The sequence below is a fragment of the Aspergillus eucalypticola genome, assembly GCF_003184535.1.
Source record: "Aspergillus eucalypticola CBS 122712 chromosome Unknown BO83scaffold_10, whole genome shotgun sequence".
NCBI lineage: Eukaryota > Fungi > Ascomycota > Eurotiomycetes > Eurotiales > Aspergillaceae > Aspergillus > Aspergillus eucalypticola.
In genome coordinates, this window is record NW_020290284.1 from 694204 (window position 1) to 716035 (window position 21832).

A 21832-nucleotide genomic window follows, 5' to 3' on the forward strand; every position below is an offset into this window, starting at 1 on the left:
AGAAAGTAGGGGCTCCCCAAAGGGCCAACTGCTAATCACTTTGCGCCATTTGTCGCCATCCAAATGAAAGGGTTCTCAAACGCAGATAAATCAGACATATAGGAAAGAGCGTGCAGATCATTTCACCTCGTTGGCGTCAGAGAATGGGCTCTCGACGCGCGGTGGGAGGTGTCGACTGCTTCGGTTAGACTGGGTACCTTCGGGTGTCTCGAGCAAAGATGACGCTCGGGCAGACGCTCGGCGATCGGTCTCTGCGGGTTGATCCTTGAAAGGGCTCTGGCTGACGGCTGGCGAGTCTTCAATCACGGTAGCGGGTCGTGATTGTGTCTTCTCCTTAGCTGTCTCTGTTGTGTTGGTGTTCTGTGCCGGTGTAGTCTTCGGCGCCGAGTCTTCTTCATCCGAGGAGTTTTCGTCGAAGCCTGAGGTAGGCGTCTCTTCCTTTTCTTGGGTGCTAGGCGACTTAGAAGCAGCCGCACTATTTGTCTCCGGTTGCTCCTCGATGGTCTGGACAGCGGGAGACGCAGGGGCGTTGTTGTTCTTCTTCTTCGAGGCACCTCTCACCATAACCGGTTTGGCGGTAACAGTGCGTGCGACAATCGAACTGTTGCTGGTAGTCGTGGTGACACCTGCCTTGGCGAGTTGTGCCTGGGTGATGGCTGGAACAGCGGGCGCATCTGCGGCTCCGTTGATGTTGACCACCGCCGCCCGTGTGCGCATGACCTGTTGTGCAGGCATCGGGCTGACGATGGCATTGTTCCGGTAGATAGTGGTGGCCACACTGCTGCGCAGCAAACTTGGAGCGATGCTGCGGCGTTCGTTCGACATTTCCGACCATGTGGAGTCGCGGAGATCGCCAGGCATGAAGAAGTGCTGATCCGGGTGGGCACCGGGCAACGGAGGAACAGGCGGCACGAGGTGGCCTGGGGTTTCTGGAGGCGAACGGTTGGTAACACCGGGAATATACGCGATTTGAATGACATTGGAGGCGCGAGTTAGGACGGTAGATGCGATCGAATGGGTCGATTTTCTCGACTGTCGGGCGTCATTGAATGTGCTGGCCTTTTCTGCCACACTGGCTGCCTGTTCCTGGCGCTTCTTCCGGATAAAGAACCACCACACGAGGAAAGTCACAATCGCAATAAATGCAACACCACCAATGACTCCTCCCGCAATCGCTCCGGCGTCGCTGCCTCCTCCACCCGAGTTGTTTGAACTACTGGAGCTGTCGCTAGACGTTGGGGACTTGACACATTGGGTGCTGGCACACGCAGAACATGACTGACTAGTCATCGTACATGTATAGCCATCGTCGCAGGTCGGGCAAGACGGCGATGTCGAGGGACATGACACACAACTTCTGAAGGACAGAAGGGAGCGGGCGTACAAGACTTCAACACATCATGTCAGTATTCGGAGTGTGAACCAGACCAGGTAGAAGACATACCATTGGGGGAGGATGTATCGGGAATATGGAAAGACATGATGAAAGGTAAGATGTGAGTTCGAAAAATGGGTCGCGGCGAAGGGATAAGAAATCAAGGAGGTATAAGGTTGGGTCGTGATAAAACGCTGCTGCTTCAAATGGGCGAGAAAAGAGTGGCAGGCCGATCAACGGCAAAGCGAACGTGCAGAATGTAGTAAAGCTGGTAAAAGAGTGTGGGTTCTCAACGGACGTCAAGTCGTGAGGGTGGTTACGAGGTCATCAAAAGGAGGATGGGTGATTTTAGACAAGCGAACGGATGTCGGTGGTAGGGAAGTCGGTCGGCGGACGGTAGGCAACAACGGTCATAGTATGCGATCTAAGGTGGATCTCCGTTGAGGTGAGGCGGTAGATGATTCTCCCAGTCGGGCGTTTTGATCAGTCAGTGCGATGGACAATTCAACCCCAGTGGCAGTTGATATTTGATAGGTCGCTGGGGTTGACGTCGGAGAAACACGCGTTGGTGGCTGCCAGGTACAGAACCACCGCAGGGACAAATGGATTCAGGGGAGATCGAGATGACAGGAGGAGAGGAAGGCGGTATGTCCGGGGGTTGGTGAGAGGAGGACGAGGGGGAGAACGAGTTGATGGCCGAAAAGGGAAGAGAAAGGAGCAAAAGGATCGAAAGGGAAGAGAGAGAGGGAGGAAGTAGAAGAAGAAGCAGAAGCAGAAGTAAATGAGTGAAAAGTCGAAAGAAAGAAATGACCGATAATAATAGGAATTCGAACAAACCGAAAAGGGAACGAGGAAGTAAGCAGACAAACGACTGAAAGTGGTGGTGGTGGTGGGTGTGGGTGTGTGGAAGTGGAAGGGGGTGGTGGGCGGGAGACGCGGAGAGGGCGAAGGCCTGACTCGGTTGGGTTTAGTGCTGGGCTGTGATGCTTATGCCCACTCACTCCTGCCACTTACTGCCACAGTTCACGCAGGGGAGGGGAACCAAGTCAATCCCCATTCTATTCATCTTCCTTCAGTCTATCTATGGACTATCCAATGTTGGTTCCTCCCAAAAGATGGGTTGACCCTCATCTTCATCTCCCCTCACCACTCAGCATCAACGAAAGAACCACATCAAAAAGTCTAGCCCATCTATCTACATGTTTGTCTTCCCGTCTTCTTCCAGCCCATCGCACAGGCCGGATCACTGCTCCATGGCGTGGAACGAACGCAATTAACCCCGACCAGCAAGCGGCACACCAGCCATTGTCAATAGGAGACTTAGTAGTCCGGGAATAGTGCCGGGATATTGACCGACTATAGCGAATTCTGCGAGAAACTTGACCTACTAGCATCCCCCCCTCCGGAAGGAAGATTGATCAAACTATTGGGGAATTATTCTTGAAGAGGGGACAATGGAAAATCCTATCCAGCCGACCGTGCAGAGAGAAGGGGGGAAGATGAACAGGTCGGTCGCCTACTGGATGTACATGGCTACATGCCTCTGTGCGCTGCTGCAACAAAGATGCCTAGTCTACCACATAAACCACCCTCCCCTGGCATATACGGAACGGTGGAGGAGGGTTCCCATCATGCCCCATGATTCCTTACATCGGGTGTCTCAAGTGCAACCAACCATTCTCTGGATGTGTGCCAGGCACGGCCGGCCGTGCCTGAACTGGATGGTCTCGAACCTCCAGCCCACGTTGGATTCCTTCGCCCGGAAATTAACACGGGATGTCTGGTCGAATCATGAGGCCGCTACACACCCACCCGCAGCCTCAGGCACGGCAGACGAGATGATCCATTTGATTAACTCATTAATCGAGATTAGATGCCCATTCTGCTTCTTCTTCTTCCTCTTTCCACCATTGGACTCGCCTATTCCTTTGTCACCGGCACTTGGGCTAGTCTGTCTTTCCCGCAAACAGCCGACCGTTGAAGGACTTGGCCTTTGCCATAGCACCAGATGTCAGGTCCCATGGTGAGACTTGTCAGCCAGCCCCAATAGTCAACCATAGTAGTATTACAGTTGGGTGTGATTATTATCCATACAGGAGTACGTAGATAGTCGACTAATCACTAAAATCTGAATGAACACATGTTCGACAAGCCTACTGTAATGAGAACGACCAGAACGCTAATGAGCGGGTTTGAATGGCTCAAGCCACGCGTCATCCGGTCTCGATCCCGACAGAACCAGTCCATGCCACCACTGACCGTTATTTTCTTCAACTTTTGGCAGAGATTTACATGATGTGGGCTAGAAGCTTAATGACAATAACATGAAATAACATGAAGGGCCTATCGTGAAATTCCAGCCTCAGGGTCAACCATACTTTGTATACACAGCAATACTCACTCTGCATCTGCTGCCATACTGGTATAATCCGGAGTTGGGTCCCGATGGCCCCCAGTCCCATATTATCTGGTGGATATGAAATTAATCAATATTCATGCCGAGTCTTCAATAGATCTGTGCTTTCTCCATAGGCTGTCAAACCATATGCATATTATTGATTTGACAGATTGACATTTCAATTGTGTCAATTCCTCTCCCTCTCCCTTTTTCTCTTGGCATGTGCTTAGCTTAGCTTGCCATCGTCCAACAGTCAACCATTCGATAGCCTCCACCAGACATTGACTGGACTATCCAATATGAAGAATAAATTGATTTCTGCACATTATTTACATTCTTACTCACATACCCCGGTTGTTGGCTGGTTCAAGGGGGGGCCACGGTCATCTTTGGGGCCTTCCCCTGAATGCAAATTTTGTGCCTCTGACTGGTCAGATGGCATGATTTGGCCCTGAGATGGACAAAGCGTCATCTTCCCCTGGATGTCAATCCAACCCTTTTTTGGTAATTACTAGCAGTAGACGTACCAGAAGCTTTACTAAGACAGATGCCGTAGATTCCATCATCGGACTCAACATCTGTGAAAAGATCGTTGCTGAGATACATCAGGAGAGTATTATATGTAGGCTCGGAAGCCACCAGTATATTTAGTCTATGTAAAAACATCCTACTACTGAGTATCAAAATATGGCAGTCTCTTATGCGAGATAACTATCATTTGGATATATATAGTGATTAGCGTAATACAGTAGTACTCATCCGTCTGTTCTTCGGCCCCTTATGGATAAGCCTTTCGTCTGACATCTGCATGAATTCTTCAAATAAGACTTACTAAGCGTCTGATGAAGAAGGCTACGTAGTTAAGTTTTATCTTGTTGAAGATGACACAGGTGCTAGCCAAATATAGATATATGAAGATTTATAGTCATTAAAACAGATTATTCGATGATAATGTGTGCTCTTGCATACAGTATACCTCCTTCAGTATATAGTGCTACAGACATAAATATCATCAAGGTATTGTTGAAAGCCTGCCCTCATGTAACATTTGAAGTATTATTGCGTTCAATCCAACCACAATCCAGGGATGACCTGAAAACTAACGTTCGCGACCACGACGAGAACTAGAAAAAGAAGGAATTGATGGTGAGATCGAGCGTGCCCGATGGCCTCCCTCGCACAGGGCTCTCATGCATTTCGGCGACATCAGCGAGAGGGGTGTATCATGGAGCATCATCCTCCCCGTCAATCTCGTTCCATCCTTGCCGCATGCAGGATCGACGGGCAGCCGGCAAGGTCAATGACTCGGTTGATGCTCCGTACTGGAGCGAACGGGTCTCTAGAATCTATCTCTAATCGGACGTAGGAGGAACAAACGTAGGCAAAGCAGATGATGATCAATTGTAACTATCTAGGGTCTCGTAGAAGATGTAATGCAACTAATCGACGAATGAGGAAGGTGCGGTATGCCCGCTGCAGTTGATCAGGGTGTCGCCGAGGAGTAGTATTTGATTGCAGATGCCCTTGTGTTGATGTGAGTACTAAGGATCGTCCATAGTTGTTATGTGCTACTGCTGTGCGGCAGGTGCAGGTGCGTTTCGTGTTGTTGTACCATGTCTTTTAGAGTATTTTTTTCCCATACATTGATGATGAATATATTATCTGGGCCCCAGCACCCTATTTGTGAAAGGCGAGATGACTGGTATTCGACCTCGTTGTCAATTTCCTTCAGTAATATGTGGTTGCTCAGCTCGTCTGAAGACCTAGCGACCTCCTGTTACAGTATGTTTACGAGTATCTTGCTGACGGTCAAGCTTTGTGTAATATAAAAGAAGTTCTACGATATCTCGCTAATAAGTGCTCGATCAAGATATCGGTAAAGTTATCCGATTCCTCATACTACCTAAAAGTATGAGTTGGTATCATGTTGATGAAAGAAGTGAGATCTGGGACCTCTGGCTTTTATAGGCTGGATGTGGGATATATTGAGATGTTGGAAGGCGGCTGATGATGGCGCTGCAGAGAGATTATATAGTCTAAAAAGATGTAAGGCTTCACCTGATTATATCTTGAATGATATTAAAACTTCTCCCGTAAACAGGCACTTCACCGGATCTTTCACTTATCTGGCCTTGCCCATGGCCTTTCACCTCCTGGAATCTTCTCTTCGAGGTAGATAGGTACGGATCCGACCCAGAAAGCTCGAAATTGGCGATCCATCTCTATCATGGTAAGATAGTAGGAGTACTATGTGCCTCCGCTTCGAACGTACTGGCAAGGGATAGCAACTCTAACATTGACGAAATACTCGCGGCAGTAACTTTTTGATATCCATTTCTGACTATGGAAGGAGAGGGCAAGCCAGTCTCTGCGGCGTCAAAAAATACCCGAAAATAAAGGCTAGCCTGTGCTCGTGGTTGTGTAGTAGGAGAGGTTCACATTACTGCCAAGAAATTGATCAAACTGGATTGAGCCATGCAGTAAACAAGAGCTACTATCCAATTTATCTGCGATTGAGGTTGATGAAATATACAAATAAGAAATTGTGGCAACTGCTAATTTATAGATTCTTATAGTAGCCGTACTCTAGTATTTAATGGCTAACATTGAATGTTTATTTCTGCATGAATGGATGAACGATAGTATGGTAACTTCTGCACCAGCTATAATATATAATACTGAGCACTTCAATGAAATTCATCTATTATTACTACTAATAGAGAAAGGTGTCGCTGTTTCAAAAAATCCTCAAGGACGTATTGGTTAGCTGCGGACCCATAATACAATGATCTGAAAAAACAACAGCAACCCTTTTAGTACTCCGTACAAACAAGCATATTCCACAGCGCATCCACCGCAACGCGCATATCCAGCAGTGCCCGAAGCATGCAAAAGGGTACATGCATAGAACTTTCGCACGAGTCATGCACGATCAGAACAGCCCGAGACTGCGCCCGTATGTGCATACTTCTCCTGTATGGGTCTTCTTTTCATGTACTTCCCTTTCTGTGGCTAATTGTTCCACCCCTGAGTTTCCGTGTCGACGGTGCTATCATCTAGTTGAAAGGATCTCCGTATTCAACTTAATACACCGCTTTATGTCTTACTCTCAACCGAAGTCGTTACTTAGTTCTCAGTAGCCGCTGACGATCTGTCTCTCATTCCCGAGACAAAGCGGCCAATAGTGAATGCTTCTGCGCTTAGCCTTTGGGACTAAGTGATAGTAGCGGTACCGAGGGTCTTGCTCTATATATATCCCGCCGCTAGTAAATGGACCCAGTGGCTGCAGTGGGATAACTACCATGTATATACTGCCGCAATGGATGCCCTTCACGACGCACATTCTACTTAGTACATGCATTTGCTTGGCTTTCACATGTGTAAAGATCTGAGCCTATCGCGTACATGTGATCTTGCATCAAGCAACTCTCCTCGCTGCCTGTATGTGGACTGCGGGACAACTCAGTGTTCGGAGAATTAATTATGTGAGCACAGACTACGCATATACTAAGCATAGATAGGAAAACGATCCTGGAAGTTTTTGATGAAGATATTTTGCTACTTGTTTATTACTGATTTAAGCCACGGCAATACTGCGTTGCAATCTTATCGTATTCATTTGATTAGGTTACAACAGCCCGGCGGATGGAGTGACCACAGTTTGTAATATCGGTTGTAACCCGTGAAGTAAGAAACATTCCAAGGTTCATACAAAGCGGAACTACCCGACGACCTTCCAGCGTGGCGACTTTCCTGATGTAAGAGAACCGGTATTGCCGCCGTTCGTGTGCTACTCAAAATATCGCCAAATAAGAGGCAAATTCTGCCAGTCCAGGGCTTCAGGGTAGCCGATTTGCGAGGCAGGGAAATTCTGGGTGACTTTGTCGCGCCTTTGGAGGGTGCCACAATGTCTGACTCGCTTTTTACGGGACAAGGGCGACTGTGTTGTCACCGGGTGCTAAAGATAGGATATAGAGAGCTTGAAGCTAACCCCGATGAGGGTTTAGTCCCCTGAGCGCCATAGCTTTCTGTGGCAGTGATGATCATTGACCATGGCAGAGAGCTGACCAGTGGCATCAAATGATGGCTTGCAAAAGAAGAAGAAAAAACCAAACCAAGAGAAAAAAGAAAAAGGATGTGAGAGTGTGTGGACATGCTGGCCATTACCTAATATCAGCACTACTCTCAACAATTGCCAGCCGCTTTGAAACCGCGGCTGACCAGTGAGCATGACCCCTCCAACCGCTTATTGGGCTTTGACTGTCTTTCAATGATCCAGTGTGACCTTGGCAAAATTAAGGATTCCAGGCTAGCGTCGCTGGGTGGCTCCTGATTGACCAACGGCTGATAAACACGGTCTTGAGGCCCCTAGTGAAGGGAGTCTTGAGTTCCCCACAAGCCTATATTTGGCTGGGGAGTTTTAGGGAGTTTAGACCTTTCTGGGTGAGCCCCGCCCCCTGAAACATTCGCCGTATGTTCTGTAATTCGGCGATACCAAACCTCTCCAATACCAGCCGCAATTAGTTCTCCGATCTCCGATAGGTCACTTTTGACTACTGGTTACTATGGCAGACAGACGGGCAGCTAGCACTACAGTATGCCCGGGGGCCAGTTTGGGGGCACTTTTTGGGGGCGATGTTTCGTATTTGGCAACAAGCAATCTACTAGGTAAGATCAATGACAGCACTCTACAGTAGGTAAGCGGAATCTATGATCTTACCGGGAAGGGGAAATTCAAGCTGAAGATTTAGGGCCCGTCCATTGCTGACTATTGGTGGCTGATGTTGTTTGTTGTAGGTGGTCCAGTTATGCTGGCGAGGGATGTGGAATGTCCATACTTTCGAGGCCAACAGGACCTTGGAAGTTATCTCAACTCCCTATCGTCAAGCCACCTTATGTTATGCTTCGACATCATTATTACCAATTGTTGGAAGTTATTGCAGCACGCGTCTGATAACCCACTGCATGATACGAGCAGGACGTGATAGCAATGCAAGAAGTGCCATGGGTAGCAAGAATGATATCCATCGGAATCCTCGATAGAACACGGTGTAGACTTTGTACGAGGTACTTGACCGCCATGCCACACACAGCCACCGACTAAGGAAGGGTATTTACATGGTACCTGGCAGGGATACGATGACAATACGGGACGGGAAAGGTTGTGTTTTCAGGGTAATGCGGTAAAGTAAAGAAACTCAAGTGGACCAGGGTCCATATCCACTGGCCCGTAATCAGGGTTCAGACCCTTGATAATTTTAAATACATAACATTGGAAGTGCGGAGCAAAGGGCCAAGGAGGGGAGCAGAACAATGCCCTCAACTTGTAACAGTCAGGGGCGTTATGTATTGACAGGGAAAATTACTACGAGTGGCTCTGCTCGCTCTGTCCACAGTAAGTAAGTAGGAGAAAGAGTCTGGAAGGAAAGATGGAAGAATATGATGCAGGAGACGATCCGTGGGCAATAGCCTGCCCAACCTTGCGGTCAAAAGAAGAAAATATGAGGGGATACCAAAGAGGAAATGGCCAAACAGCCCAGCAATTCATTCCTCCCCCAACAAGGCGTGTCTGAATTTCCTTTTCTTTTATTTTGTGAATGGACAGAACAAGAACCTGTGAATTGTTAGGAATACTCTTCTCATCTTCACTTTTTCAGGTGGTAGATCAAAGGACAACAAGTAAGACATGAGAGACAGACAAGTAACAATAATTAGTATTTGATCGACTAGTAAGCCAGCAGCCATCATCGGTATCCGCCGTGATCGCAGGGAGATCTCAAGTGTATGCAGCCTTTTGGTTAGGAATCCAATTACCCACACCCACCCCCAAGACTTTCCACCCCCGTCTCGAACACTGCCAACCCCAAAAAAAAACCGCCAGGGCGACCCTTGACCATTACCATTTGAAAGGAAAGCTGTCGCTCTCAGCTTGTCGTGCCTTTCTGGGCCATTTTTCCCTTTTCTTCCCTTCTCTTCCTAATTTTTTCTTTTTTACCCTTTTCTATCCTGAGACCTTCTCGTCCATCCCCATCCCGCCCAGTCTCACTTCTCTCTTCCTCTTTCTTTCCCTTCTCATCCTCCTCCTGCCCCTCCCAGCTTTGTTTTGGGAAACCCTTTCACCAAAACGCCAACTCTTCTTGTCCGCCACGGTCAGACGGGCTTCCCGAGCTTCTTCCCTTATCCATCACCTGCGATCGCAAGGTACCTCTGCTCAGCCCTGGCGGCTTTTTCACGTTCCTGCTGTTGCTCGCGCCCTTCGACCAGTTTTCCTTTCAACTGTTCGTTCCCCCTTCGCTCGTTTCTACCCTCTGGCGCATCCCCGGCCATTTGAGCGCTTGTTTGTCTGCTCCCTCCACTCCGGGTGGTTACCCGCTTTATTTACTTGCTCCGTTGTCTGACTTCCTCAGTCGGTGCACTCCTTGCTCCTTGTTTCCCTGATACCCTCACGCCTCATTGCTTCTTGCACCATCCTTGCATTCTGTTCCCACGGGGCTTTGCTTGAGCGTCCGAATTCAGTTCACACATATTACGATTTTAATCTCGTTCATCAACCATGGCCTACCAAGGCACTGGTAATCACTCGCCTCCCGGCTACGATGACGGTGGTCATCGACTCCAGGATTTACCGGCTGGAAACAACGTAAGTTTTCATTTCTAGTGGCCGTGTGGCATTCGCGCCTGGACGAAACGATCAACTAACATGGAATCCTGGATGATCTCTAGTATGAAGAAGAAGCGTCTAGAGGATTGCTATCGAGCCAAACGGGCCCGTTCACAGGTCCCTTTGATGACCCCCAGCAGCGCAATCTGTCCCCGGCTCGGCCCACCTCTGGATACAGCTTGACCGAGACATATGCTGCCGATGCGGGTTATCATGATCCCTACAGTGCAGGTGGCTCTGTTTACTCTGCACAGTCTGGAGAGAACCCCGCGGCTGCCTTTGGCGTCCCCGGCCGTGTTGCTTCGCCCTATGCTCGTAGCGAAACCTCGTCAACAGAGGCTTGGCGCCAGAGACAAGCCCCTGGAGGTGCAGGTAGTGGTGCCGGCGGTGGTGGTCTGCGCCGCTACGCTACCAGAAAGGTCAAGCTTGTGCAGGGCTCAGTCCTGAGTGTTGACTACCCGGTGCCTAGTGCTATCCAAAATGCAATCCAGGCAAAGTATAGGAACGACCTGGAGGGCGGAAGCGAAGAATTCACACACATGCGATGTAAGTTACCGCAGGGCCCAATCATGCAGCTTCTCGGAACTAATGGAGAATTCTCCTTGGTATAGACACCGCGGCCACATGTGATCCTAATGAGTTTACCCTTCACAATGGCTACAACCTTCGTCCTGCCATGTACAACAGACACACCGAGTTGTTGATTGCTATCACGTATTACAACGAAGACAAGACTCTCACAGCCCGTACGCTCCATGGTGTCATGCAAAACATCCGTGACATTGTGAACTTGAAGAAGTCCGAGTTCTGGAACAAGGGTGGGCCGGCCTGGCAAAAGATTGTGGTCTGCCTGGTTTTCGATGGTATCGACCCCTGTGACAAGGATGTGCTGGATGTCTTGGCCACCGTTGGTATTTACCAGGATGGCGTCATGAAGCGTGATGTTGATGGAAAGGAAACCGTTGCCCACATCGTATGCGCAACCCGAAAATATATACATGTGGAGATTGCTAACACCTGATAGTTCGAATACACGACGCAACTATCCGTTACCCCCAACCAGCAGCTCATTCGCCCGACAGATGACGGCCCCAGCACGCTACCCCCAGTTCAGATGATGTTCTGTTTGAAGCAGAAGAACAGCAAAAAGATCAACTCTCATAGATGGCTTTTCAATGCTTTCGGCCGTATCCTGAACCCCGAGGTCTGCATTCTTCTCGATGCTGGTACCAAGCCTGGACACAAGTCACTTCTGGCCCTGTGGGAGGCCTTCTACAACGATAAGGATCTCGGAGGCGCTTGCGGTGAAATTCACGCCATGTTGGGTAAGGGTTGGAGAAACCTGGTCAACCCTCTCGTGGCAGCCCAGAATTTCGAATACAAGATCAGTAACATTCTGGACAAGCCGTTGGAGAGTTCTTTCGGTTATGTCAGTGTGTTGCCTGGTGCTTTCTCCGCATACCGATTCCGTGCAATCATGGGTCGTCCATTGGAGCAGTATTTCCATGGTGATCATACTCTCTCCAAACAGCTGGGTAAGAAGGGTATCGAGGGTATGAACATTTTCAAGAAGAACATGTTCTTGGCCGAGGACCGTATCTTGTGTTTCGAGCTGGTTGCTAAGGCTGGCTCCAAGTGGCATCTGTCGTATGTTAAAGCCTCGAAGGGTGAAACTGACGTGCCTGAAGGTGCTGCGGAGTTCATCTCGCAGCGTCGTCGTTGGTTGAACGGATCCTTCGCAGCCGGTATCTATTCGCTCATGCACTTCGGACGTATGTACAAGAGTGGCCACAACATCATTCGGATGTTCTTCCTTCATATTCAGATGCTGTACAACACTTTCTCGACGATTCTTACATGGTTCTCTCTGGGTACGTTTAGTGGTTCCATTCGGCTATTGCACAAACTTGAGGACTTGACTGACTTTAGCAACCAGCTTCCTACTGGCTTACAACATCGGTCATCATGGACCTGGTCGGTACTCCTAGCGCTAGCAACGGTCACACTGGTTTCCCCTTTGGCAAGACGGCAACTCCCATCGTCAACACCATCGTCAAATATGCATACCTCGGTTTCCTGCTCCTCCAGTTCATTCTGGCTTTGGGTAACCGCCCCAAGGGTTCTCGGTTCTCGTACCTCGCATCTTTCGTTGTTTTCGGTATCATTCAACTCTACGTTGTCGTCGATGCACTTTACCTGGTAGTCCGCGCTTTCAGCGGCAGCGCTCCGATGGACTTCGACACCACGCACGGTGTTGGTGCGTTTCTTGGTTCGTTCTTCGGGTCGACCGGTGCCGGTATCATTATCATCGCGCTTGCTGCCACTTTCGGTCTGTACTTCGTCGCTTCGTTCATGTACATGGACCCGTGGCACATGTTCACCTCCTTCCCTCAGTACATGGCCGTGCAGTCTTCTTACATCAACATCCTCAACGTGTATGCCTTCAGCAACTGGCACGACGTGTCCTGGGGTACCAAGGGTTCTGATAAGGCGGATGCTCTTCCCTCCGCGAAGACAACCAAGGAAGGAGGCAAGGAAACTGTCATTGAGGAAATTGACAAGCCTCAAGCCGATATTGACAGCCAGTTTGAAGCTACGGTGAAGCGTGCTTTGACACCCTATGTGGCTCCCGAAGAGAAGGATGAGAAGAGTTTGGATGACTCCTACAAGAGCTTCCGTACGAGACTGGTAACATTCTGGATCTTCAGTAACGCTCTGATGGCTGTTTGCATCACCAGCGATGGTGTGGATAAGTTTGGCTTCACGGTATGTATATCTTCTGCAGTAAACAGACTCCCGCTGTTCCAAAAGACGAAACTAACGGCTTCATGCAGAACTCTGCCACCGATCGCACATCACGTTTCTTCCAGGCTCTACTGTGGTCCAACGCCGTTGTCGCGCTATTCCGCTTCATCGGAGCTTGCTGGTTCCTGGGTAAGACCGGTGTGATGTGTTGCTTCGCCCGCCGCTAGAGAAGGTGTGCAGCATAATGAACGAAAAGTTGTCAATGAGGGGTGCTTTGCTCATGGCCGGCAGAGGCCTCGTGGAGTTATTCTTGGCACATTTTTGTCGCAATTTTGTATTCTACATACGATGTTTATTCTTTGTTTCCCAGGTTCGGCCGTGTTTTGTTTCAGGTTATGGATTTGCACATTTCATAGGGACTGCAGGCACGACAATGTTTTGTAGACTCTTAGCGCATTAGAAATGGGATGTATTCAAGGGCGTGGAAGGCGATCGGTTGACTGTTTTACGCGGGGATTCCCACAGATAATGTTCGAAATGAAATCCTCATAATAACAAGAAGTCGCAGGGCCAAATATTGAACGATCGGAAGAGAGAATGTAAAAGACCGCGGATATGGGCATCCTGAGTGGCAACTGGTACGGGCAGGCGGTGGTGCAATGGGTGGCCCATGGCGTCAGGCCGCCGCCCGCTCTCTGCGGCAGTCCGGCTATCACCTGTCTCTGATAATCACTCTGTTGTCTTTCTACACGCATTAATACAAACACCTATCTTCTGTCGTGGCCTGCCACCTCTCTACGTTGAGATAAAGGACTGGCTTCTCCTGTCTTGCCATCGTTCCCTCTACGCTGAAGTGGAGATTAGTTGTACCGACCAACGAAAGCACCCCGCAGCCATTCCTCCCCTCTTCACCCACTCAACAACTACGAAGATTCTAGGATAGCGATCCATACCACAATCCCTAGACCCAGATCTCTACAAATAATTCCATATCCTACCAAACCCACACACAGGTGATCGCGAGCCCGCAAGATCTCAGCCACGATGTTGAAGATATGGTCTATGGTACGTCGCGACTGACTCCCATCCAACTCTTTCCACCTCACTAACACCCTCTCAAACAGAAACAACAGCAGCAGCAAGCTGAAAATGCCGAAGGAGCTGCCGGTAAAAAGAAGAAGAAGGTTACCGCCGCTCAGCTGCGCGTGCAACGAGGTCTGAATGTCCCTACCTACCTACCTACCTACCTACCTACCTACCTACCTACCCTGCTACACTCTCAAACAATACCCACCAGGACATTGCACTAACATGAAAATCGGAATATGAGACAGACTTGCAAGAACTTACCCTCGGAAGTACAATGAAAATGTCCTTCCCGAACCCAGACGACATTCTAAACTTCACTCTCACTATCGAGCCGGACGAGGGCATGTACAAGGGTGGCGCTTTCCACTTCAACTTCACGGTCAATCAGAACTTCCCGCATGATCCGCCAAAGGTCAAGTGTACGCAGAAGATCTACCATCCGAATATTGATCTTGAGGGAAATGTGTGTCTGAATATTCTGAGGGAGGATTGGAAGCCCGTGTTGAATTTGAATGCGGTTATTGTGGGGATGCAGGTAGGTTCTGTTTTCTCCCTTTCTTCCATGATTGTTATCTTGTGAGGGGTGTGGAGTGTTAATCTTCTACGCTGTGTTTAGTTCCTCTTCCTCGAGCCGAATGCTTCCGATCCGCTGAATAAGGAGGCCGCCGATGATCTGAGACAGAACCGGGAGGCGTTCAAGCGCAATGTTAGGACATCGATGGGTGGTGGTAGTGTGAGGGGGATACAGTATGAGCGCGTTATGCGGTGAATGGTGGACCAGCCTAGCCTGCCCTTGTGTGGTTGGTAGGTAGTAGTTGATATCAGTTGGTTGCTCTTTCCTGTTGGGCATGGGGTATAATGGTGGTGGTGGTGGATGCTGTGTGTGCGTGTGTGCATGTGTCCGTGTTTGTGTGTTGATTAGGGGAGTTTTACGTGCATGGCCTACATTTCCACTTGGATTAATTAGCGACTGGATAGATTCCCTGCTTATGAATGAAAGAAATGAACACATTTTTATCAAATGCTGCCTAGTAACATGTACAATACTGACCCTCACTACAACCTACAAACCACTTTATCTCCCTCCCTACGACGAACACAAGAACAACCAACCAGACAGTCCCAAACAACCGCATGTATGAGTACAAGCGTATATACAACAGACAAAAAAAGCACTCGAGGAAACGTTCTCTTCTTTCTTCCCTTCTTCTATTCTTTCAATTCCACACACACACAAGCACAAAGACATTCAACCCGCACCATCAACCGGAAATCCAACCCCAAACCCACGCAATATACCAGACAACAAAAACAATATCAATCACATCCTATCAGCTACACATTCCCCACATCCACTTCCCCCAAATCACGTAGCTGACGCATCCCGGTTCCATTTGGCATTATTAACGAGGTACTTTGGGAGCGCCCCCCAATCAACGCGCGAAGTCGAATGCATTTGCGTAGCCGATGCGAATTTACTGCTGGGCAGCAGCGCGCTCGGCCTCGAGGCGGGTGTAGTAGTCGTCACGGGCGCGGACGCGGGGGAGGTGGAAGCCTGTATAGTGGTTTATCGTTAGTGGCTGTTAAATTACCTCTGGGATGTGGTTTGCTGGTAGGGAAGGGAGGAGGGATTAATAAAGGAAGGTCTGTCGTATACGTACCGTACCACCAGAGGTAGCCGAAAGTGGTACCGAAACCTGCGAAGTAATCATTCAGTTAGTCAATTGTCCTTCTGGGTCGGGGCCCGGTATGGTATTTTGCGCGCGGGGGCGGATGTCGATGTAATAATGCTTGTATGCAATTCGAATATATGGGTAGGAAGGAAATCATATGAAGACATCTCGGGTCAATGGAAGCGCGGGGTCGTAGGCGGACTCACCGAAAGCGGTGCTCAGGTCAAGGACCAGAGTGCGGCGGAGCATCTAAAGTGCAAAATGTTAGCCTGTAGGGTTCCAAATCTGGGGGAGGTCATGGGGGTTGTGGATGTGGTCCCGGGTGAGTTGGGTAGGAGAAGGGTGGACGTACGCCGGTGATAGGAGCAACGGAGGCCATTGTGAGATATTAGTGTCTTCAGACAGATCTGAGGAACGGGTAGAGGTGATTCGCGCAAGGATTGACCTGCTGGGGTGGTGGTGGGGTGTTGCGGAGAGGAGAGGAGAGGAGAGGGAAAGCGAGCGGTGATGTCGAGAGTGAAAGTCGAGGTGAAGCTTTCCGGGCCGGCGTGTAGTAAGCGACGGCTGTGAGTGGCCTGACTTTTGATAGTGGGTTGCTGCTGCGAACGGGCTATTGATATCCAAACTATGACGCGACTTATGAGGAGGTATAATTATGGGACTATGTATTTTGGTTTAAATTGTCTAAATATTGCTATTGTAGTTCTGTATTATCAAGTCCTAATCGAGCATTGAGGCTCAGTGACTGGGGCTGTAGTGATGTCTGCCTGAGGCATACACACACGTGACCTCACGCGGTTCTTGTGTTTGGCGCCGTTTCTGGATCTCTCCCCATCCATCCATCAAGACCACCGGCGCCATGGTCTCCTCGGAACCCACTGTCAAACGATCCTCTTCCTCCGCACCAGAAGGTCCAGATGCTCCTGATGTAAAACGAACGAAACGCCCTTATCACCATCATCATCGCCTACAAAGTCCGGTCGCCCCAGCGTTGCCGGAACCCGCAATTGTCGACGAGGCCTGCATCGACCATGTCCTCAACCGATCTATTGGACAATATCTACAAGAATGCGGATTTGATATCGCCGACCCTGCAGCGCTGGACGCCTTTCGCAGGGTAACGGAGGAATGTACGTTGGGAAACCTAGGTCTCAGAGGGAATCGTTCAATGATATTGATGGATTTGGTCTCTAGATCTGCTGAGATTCGCCTCATATGTGCGCCAAGCGATGCTTTCCAGCCGGCGCATACATCCCATCCCACAAGATTTCGAATATGCCTTGAAAAGACAGTCCGTGCCGGTCAGCGACCTCCTTCCGCACGTGAAACGCCATCCAAACATCGAACCTATCCCCACTCTTCTACCAAGTCCTCCGCCGGAAGAGGACTCGTTTAAGACTTTGCCCACCTTAGGGCCACAGCTCAGCGGCGAAGACGATCGCGTTCACAACGCCCATATCCCGAAACATTTCCCCGATTTTCCTAGTAAACACACGTATCGTCACACACCGGTTTTCACGGAACGAGAGCAAGATCCGCGCGTCATTCGAGAGCGAGCAACGGAGGATGGTCGGCATGGCGAGGAGGCGCTGCGCAAGTTGGCCCGTGCGGCGTTCAAAGACAATAATTCTGGCTCATCGGTCCGGGATAAGAAGCAATGGGGACGACGAGCAGAGAGTATGGACGGAATGTTTGAGAAGACTGTTAGAGCCCTCGCAAAGAAGATACAGAAGCCCGGGACGGGCCCAGACTCTGCTGGCCCCATGGAGATCGACTCGGGAGCTGGTGCAGATAAAGCCTCCCGCTCGAAGCTGGCGTTGAACATAGAGCTGCCTCCTATCATAAACTGCGAGAGAGACCTTTGGCGAAGAGCGCCTACATCTGGGAGCCGACGAACGGAGGAAAACAAGCTATCAAGTGCAAAGGATACCCCCGATATGTCGAGGGTGGATAGCTGGGTGAATGCATCATGAGGTGTAAGGATAGGTAGAGGCGTCAGGCGTTCAGCTTTTTCATCGTAGCATAACCGAGAAGATACCCATGGAGCAGGATGTCAAATAATGCAACTCAATTGGTTAATCACATAGCCTTGACTGCCATTGTGGTCTCAGTAGAATGAACGCCAACCCAACTCCTTGCCATGCATGTAATCGAAAGGGGACTTCCATTAGGCCGTTGAGCTGCTCTCCGCAGCACGTTTGCGCTCCGCTTCTTCTTTCGCTATCCGGATCGGCTCCCAAGCAGTCGTTTCCACCGTTAATCCGCCAGCGCATCTAGCATGAAGTAACTGTCAGCATTGAACCTTATCCCTCGAGCCGATAGCGAAAGGGTAACTCACCGGCGAAACAGCCTCACAATCGGCTTACAATTCACCACACCCGGCTTAGGAATACCCTCTTGAGGCGGATTGCACGAGTATTGGACCATCTCCAGCAGTTTGCATTTCTCCAGCTCGACAGGGCCGCCTTTGCGACGCTTCTCTTGAAAGTTCTTGGTGACGATGTTGACATGGTCTGGAAGGCTCTCGGCGGAAAAAACAGGGACAAGAGGAGCCATGGTGATAAATCTGTCTTGTTGTGCTTCTGAATAATGTTCACTAAGTCTGGTGGCTTGAACAATTCCTCTGCAGCTGGGAATAATAACGAGCAAGACCGGTGGTACTGGGGAAAGGAAGAAAAGTGGATGGAGCGGAAGCGTTCGCGTTCGCCGGCGCCGCGATCCATCCTTACCAGGTTATCGTCACAACGGGTCAGCCCGCGGTGGTTTTGTGATTCTATCAACTCCTAGAGAGGGTCGGAGTCAACCACTACTTACACTCTATTTCACTGGACAATGTCGAGCTTTGTCACATTTGTAGATATTGCAATTGTGTCAAATGGCTGCTAACTTTGGGGGAGAGCTTCTTGGTGAGGTGTATGAGGAGAGACTTGACGAGGTATGTATGCGTCGGTGTTTCGGTTTACTGCATGGTTCTGCATTATAGCCTTATTTTTCGTTGTGGATACTTTCCGGAAAACTTGCTGAATGGATGCTAACATGAGAAGCTTCTGCACGACCTAAGAAACCTATCACATGGGATTGGTGATAGTGATGCCTTGAGGGCCCGACTGGGCGTCCAGGTGCTTGATGATCTCATGGGTATTTTCACAACGCCCGCCCCTGCTGCACAGAACATACATCTGGGAGGGGATCTGCAACATGATCATTCTGAGTATGCCCAGGGAGCAGAGTTTTATGGCACTGAGGGTGAGCTCCCGGCTCAAGGCGAACTTATCAACGATGAGCATGTGGGCATGCATAGTTTGCCGATGTTGAACATCAACCGCACAGAACCAGTCCTGGAGATCTCTAGCAAGCTGTCTGCAGCTGGAAAGTCGCATCTCCTGTACTATCTCGCTGCAGTCGCCATCTTACCATCCGTGTTCAAAGGCGTCCCGCTCGGTGGGCATGAATCGGCAGTGATATTCATTGACACGGACGGTCGATTTGATGCTGAGCGGCTGAAATCAGTGGTCAGAGGAGTTGTTAAGGCCAGAACTGACGCACTAGCTCAGGAATTATCTGGAATGTCATCTGAATCTGATAACGAGGATATTGAAACTCTGCTTGTCGCCAGTCTGCAACATGTCCATGTCTTCCGTCCACAATCATCGGCTGCTCTCCTTGCTACACTTCAAAACCTGGATACCTACATTCTTGACTTATCTCGCCATTTGTCCTCCACCAGACCTGTGCACACTATCTACCTGGATAGTGCCAATGCGTTCTTCTGGCAGGATAGATTGCAAGACGAAATCGCTCGAGTGGAAGATATCGGGCGGGTCGATGCTGAGTCGGAGCATGAGCGTAAATGGAAGCAACGGTTCCAGATTTCAGAGCTATATGCTGCCTTTGTGGCGGAACTAAAAAGATTACAGCGTCTTTTAGGTTGTATGGTGGTTTACACCACCACTATTCAAGGAAGATTCCACGGTGCTCGTGGTGGTAACTCAGCGTATACGCCGTCAGGACCTTACGACTTGTATAACCCACGCCCCTCTGTGCCAAAGGCGCCTTCTTTTGGGTCCGATCTGCCAGCTCCTTGGGGTCGGTTCCCAACTCTACGAGTTGTTGTTCAACGTGATTCGGTTCGTCCCTTTCCGCCAACCATGACTGCGCAAAATGCGCAGCGCGGTGCCCCTCGTCGACAGGAAGTTGTCAGTCGCGGAAGGTTTTCCGCATGGGTAAATGAATGGAGACGTGATGAATGGCCTCGTAGGGTCCTTGAGGGCTTGAAACAAAATAATGGCGGCAAATTCGCCTTTCACATAGGAAGAGATGGGGTTGATATCGGTTGATACAATTCTCATCTAGCTATGTACACTGTACAGATGTGTTTCAGACAGTGGCCCCAGACCGATTCATCATGCTTTCTTAACTGAACAGCTTTCCGATGGCCTCAACTGTGGTGTTTCCACCGCTGAACACGATGCCCACATCCCAACCCTCAGGAGCCTCCTTCTCGACCAGTCGACGGAACTCCTCGTTATACAGGCAAACGGCCAAACCCACCACAGCGCTTGGCTCCACCACTACCTTCATGCGTTCTAGGACCAGACGCATTGCCGCCTTGATCTGCTCCTCTGTCACAGCATATACGCCAGCGACCTTGTTCCGGTTCGAGATCACCTCCCAATTCAACAAGCCAACCGGTGTCCGCAAGCCGTCCGCGATGGTCAGTGTCGACACTGCCGGAACCCGCTCCCCGGCGTCCAGTCCACGCCGGCAGTCGTCTGCGCCCTCGAAACTGGGTTCCGCACCAAATACTTTGGTTGTCTTGTCCGAGAAGAAGGTTGCAACACCGGAATTGAGACCGCCTCCGCCGATGGGTGTGAAGACAGCATCGAGAGCCTTGGAACCCTGGCGGATGCTCAGGTGGGGCTTCTCGGCCAGCAGTTCCCTGTACTGCTCCTCAAGCTCGAGAGCCGTAGTACCCTGGCCGCAGATGATATTGAAGTCATCATAGGGCGGGATCAGAATGGCACCGGTCTTGGCCTGCACATCAGCGACGACAGCTTCGCGCTCGACGCTCGTTGAGCCACTGAAAATGACCTCTGCACCGTGGGAGCGCGTCCCGGCAATCTTGGAGGGTGTGCTAATACTAGGCATGATAATGTAGGCGGGAACACCAAGAGTGGCGGCGGCGAGAGCGAGAGCTTGAGCGTGGTTTCCTACACGAATCGATTAATAATGTGTCGCTTCATTCAAGAGTATGTTTAGGCCTACCAGAGCTGTGGGTGATAACACCCCGTTTCTGTACATCCTCCTTCCCCCGTTCGGTGATGAGTCGTAACAGAGCATGGAAGGCTCCTCGGGCCTTGAAGGCACCTATCCGTTGGTAGTTCTCGCATTTAAAGAAGAAGCGGAACTTGGGATTGGCAGGAGCTTGGCCCTCAAAGGAGGTGCCGGTCAATGCCTCCGGAGATTGCGGCGCCGAGGCAATGGTGTTGAGGGTTTGGCAAGTGAGGAGAGGCGTGCGGTGCACATAGGGTTGGATGAGGGAGTAGGCATCATGAATAGCTGAAGGGGTCAAAGATTGCACGAGCACGGTAGGGTCAGCCATTCTGAAAGACTTGATTGTCTATAGACTGACTTCCAATGGTAGAGTACTGATTTCGATGACTCAGTGGTATAATAGTATGATAGAGTTGCGGAGAATAAGGGCAGAGGGGAAAAAGGCCGGGTGATAAGCGGCATCCGAGTCGGCGCTGGGGATATATCTCCGCCATCGGACCCCCGCATTGCGCCAACACAGTCGAAACTGGAAAAATGCAAGGACTTGTGATTGCAGAACATCAGCTAAGGCTGAGGTCAAATTGAAGTGAAGTTAATTTGCAGAAATATCATCTCTA

General features: G+C 50.0%; 8 protein-coding genes across 8 annotated transcripts; 4 read left to right on the forward strand and 4 right to left on the reverse strand.

Annotated features, from left to right (window-relative positions):
* Positions 1–117: 117 nt before the first annotated feature.
* BO83DRAFT_388179 (uncharacterized protein) lies at positions 118–1481 on the reverse strand (the record flags this gene model as incomplete). Its single annotated transcript, XM_025532750.1, has 2 exons — positions 118–1388; positions 1445–1481. The coding sequence occupies 2 exons, from the start codon at positions 1479–1481 to the stop codon at positions 118–120; spliced, it is 1308 nt and encodes a 435-aa protein (XP_025388957.1).
* Positions 1482–2434: 953 nt separating this feature from the next.
* On the forward strand, positions 2435–2900 carry BO83DRAFT_377909 (uncharacterized protein). The gene has a single exon (XM_025531114.1). It carries the CDS (start codon positions 2459–2461, stop codon positions 2711–2713), a length of 255 nt encoding a protein of 84 aa, XP_025388958.1. The 5' UTR covers positions 2435–2458; the 3' UTR covers positions 2714–2900.
* A 4518-nt stretch (positions 2901–7418) lies between these two features.
* BO83DRAFT_377910 (uncharacterized protein) lies at positions 7419–7957 on the reverse strand. The gene has a single exon (XM_025531115.1). The coding sequence runs from the start codon at positions 7926–7928 to the stop codon at positions 7722–7724; it is 207 nt and encodes a 68-aa protein (XP_025388959.1). The 5' UTR covers positions 7929–7957; the 3' UTR covers positions 7419–7721.
* Positions 7958–9998: 2041 nt separating this feature from the next.
* chsG (chitin synthase class III) lies at positions 9999–13792 on the forward strand. The gene is made up of 6 exons (XM_025531116.1): positions 9999–10413; positions 10497–10980; positions 11046–11407; positions 11459–12305; positions 12371–13200; positions 13269–13792. Exons 1-6 carry the CDS (start codon positions 10327–10329, stop codon positions 13404–13406), a joined length of 2748 nt encoding a protein of 915 aa, XP_025388960.1. The 5' UTR covers positions 9999–10326; the 3' UTR covers positions 13407–13792.
* Positions 13793–13906: 114 nt separating this feature from the next.
* Positions 13907–15290, forward strand: BO83DRAFT_377913 (NEDD8-conjugating protein UBC12). Its single transcript, XM_025531117.1, has 4 exons — positions 13907–14244; positions 14304–14394; positions 14514–14803; positions 14885–15290. The coding sequence occupies exons 1-4, from the start codon at positions 14242–14244 to the stop codon at positions 15035–15037; spliced, it is 537 nt and encodes a 178-aa protein (XP_025388961.1). The 5' UTR covers positions 13907–14241; the 3' UTR covers positions 15038–15290.
* A 453-nt stretch (positions 15291–15743) lies between these two features.
* On the reverse strand, positions 15744–16320 carry BO83DRAFT_426453 (cytochrome c oxidase subunit VIIa; the record flags this gene model as incomplete). The annotated part of the gene is made up of 4 exons (XM_025535282.1): positions 15744–15823; positions 15930–15965; positions 16148–16190; positions 16294–16320. The coding sequence occupies 4 exons, from the start codon at positions 16318–16320 to the stop codon at positions 15744–15746; spliced, it is 186 nt and encodes a 61-aa protein (XP_025388962.1).
* Positions 16321–16666: 346 nt separating this feature from the next.
* On the forward strand, positions 16667–20278 carry BO83DRAFT_407745 (uncharacterized protein; the record flags this gene model as incomplete). The annotated part of the gene is made up of 5 exons (XM_025533986.1): positions 16667–17071; positions 17136–17899; positions 18113–18196; positions 18264–18509; positions 18986–20278. The coding sequence occupies exons 1-5, from the start codon at positions 16801–16803 to the stop codon at positions 20276–20278; spliced, it is 2658 nt and encodes an 885-aa protein (XP_025388963.1). The 5' UTR covers positions 16667–16800.
* Positions 20263–21614, reverse strand: BO83DRAFT_359560 (threonine/serine dehydratase). The gene is made up of 2 exons (XM_025529360.1): positions 21207–21614; positions 20263–21151 (listed from the first exon to the last, which is right to left on the reverse strand). The coding sequence occupies exons 1-2, from the start codon at positions 21541–21543 to the stop codon at positions 20355–20357; spliced, it is 1134 nt and encodes a 377-aa protein (XP_025388964.1). The 5' UTR covers positions 21544–21614; the 3' UTR covers positions 20263–20354.
* Between the last annotated feature and the right edge of the window lie 218 nt (positions 21615–21832).

Excerpts from the sequence above, each read along its gene's own strand:
- BO83DRAFT_377909 (XM_025531114.1), top strand. The coding sequence starts at position 2,459 with ATGGACTATCCAATGTTGGTTCCTCCCAAAAGATGGGTTGACCCTCAT.
- BO83DRAFT_377910 (XM_025531115.1), bottom strand. The coding sequence starts at position 7,928 with ATGTCCACACACTCTCACATCCTTTTTCTTTTTTCTCTTGGTTTGGTT.
- chsG (XM_025531116.1), top strand. The coding sequence starts at position 10,327 with ATGGCCTACCAAGGCACTGGTAATCACTCGCCTCCCGGCTACGATGAC. Across the intron at positions 10,981-11,045 it reads AGAATTCACACACATGCGAT|ACACCGCGGCCACATGTGAT; the intron begins GTAAGTTACCGC and ends TCCTTGGTATAG. Across the intron at positions 13,201-13,268 it reads TGGATAAGTTTGGCTTCACG|AACTCTGCCACCGATCGCAC; the intron begins GTATGTATATCT and ends GGCTTCATGCAG.
- BO83DRAFT_377913 (XM_025531117.1), top strand. Across the intron at positions 14,395-14,513 it reads TCAGCTGCGCGTGCAACGAG|ACTTGCAAGAACTTACCCTC; the intron begins GTCTGAATGTCC and ends AATATGAGACAG. Across the intron at positions 14,804-14,884 it reads CGGTTATTGTGGGGATGCAG|TTCCTCTTCCTCGAGCCGAA; the intron begins GTAGGTTCTGTT and ends CGCTGTGTTTAG.
- BO83DRAFT_359560 (XM_025529360.1), bottom strand. The coding sequence starts at position 21,543 with ATGGCTGACCCTACCGTGCTCGTGCAATCTTTGACCCCTTCAGCTATT. Across the intron at positions 21,152-21,206 it reads TGTTATCACCCACAGCTCTG|GAAACCACGCTCAAGCTCTC; the intron begins GTAGGCCTAAAC and ends CGATTCGTGTAG.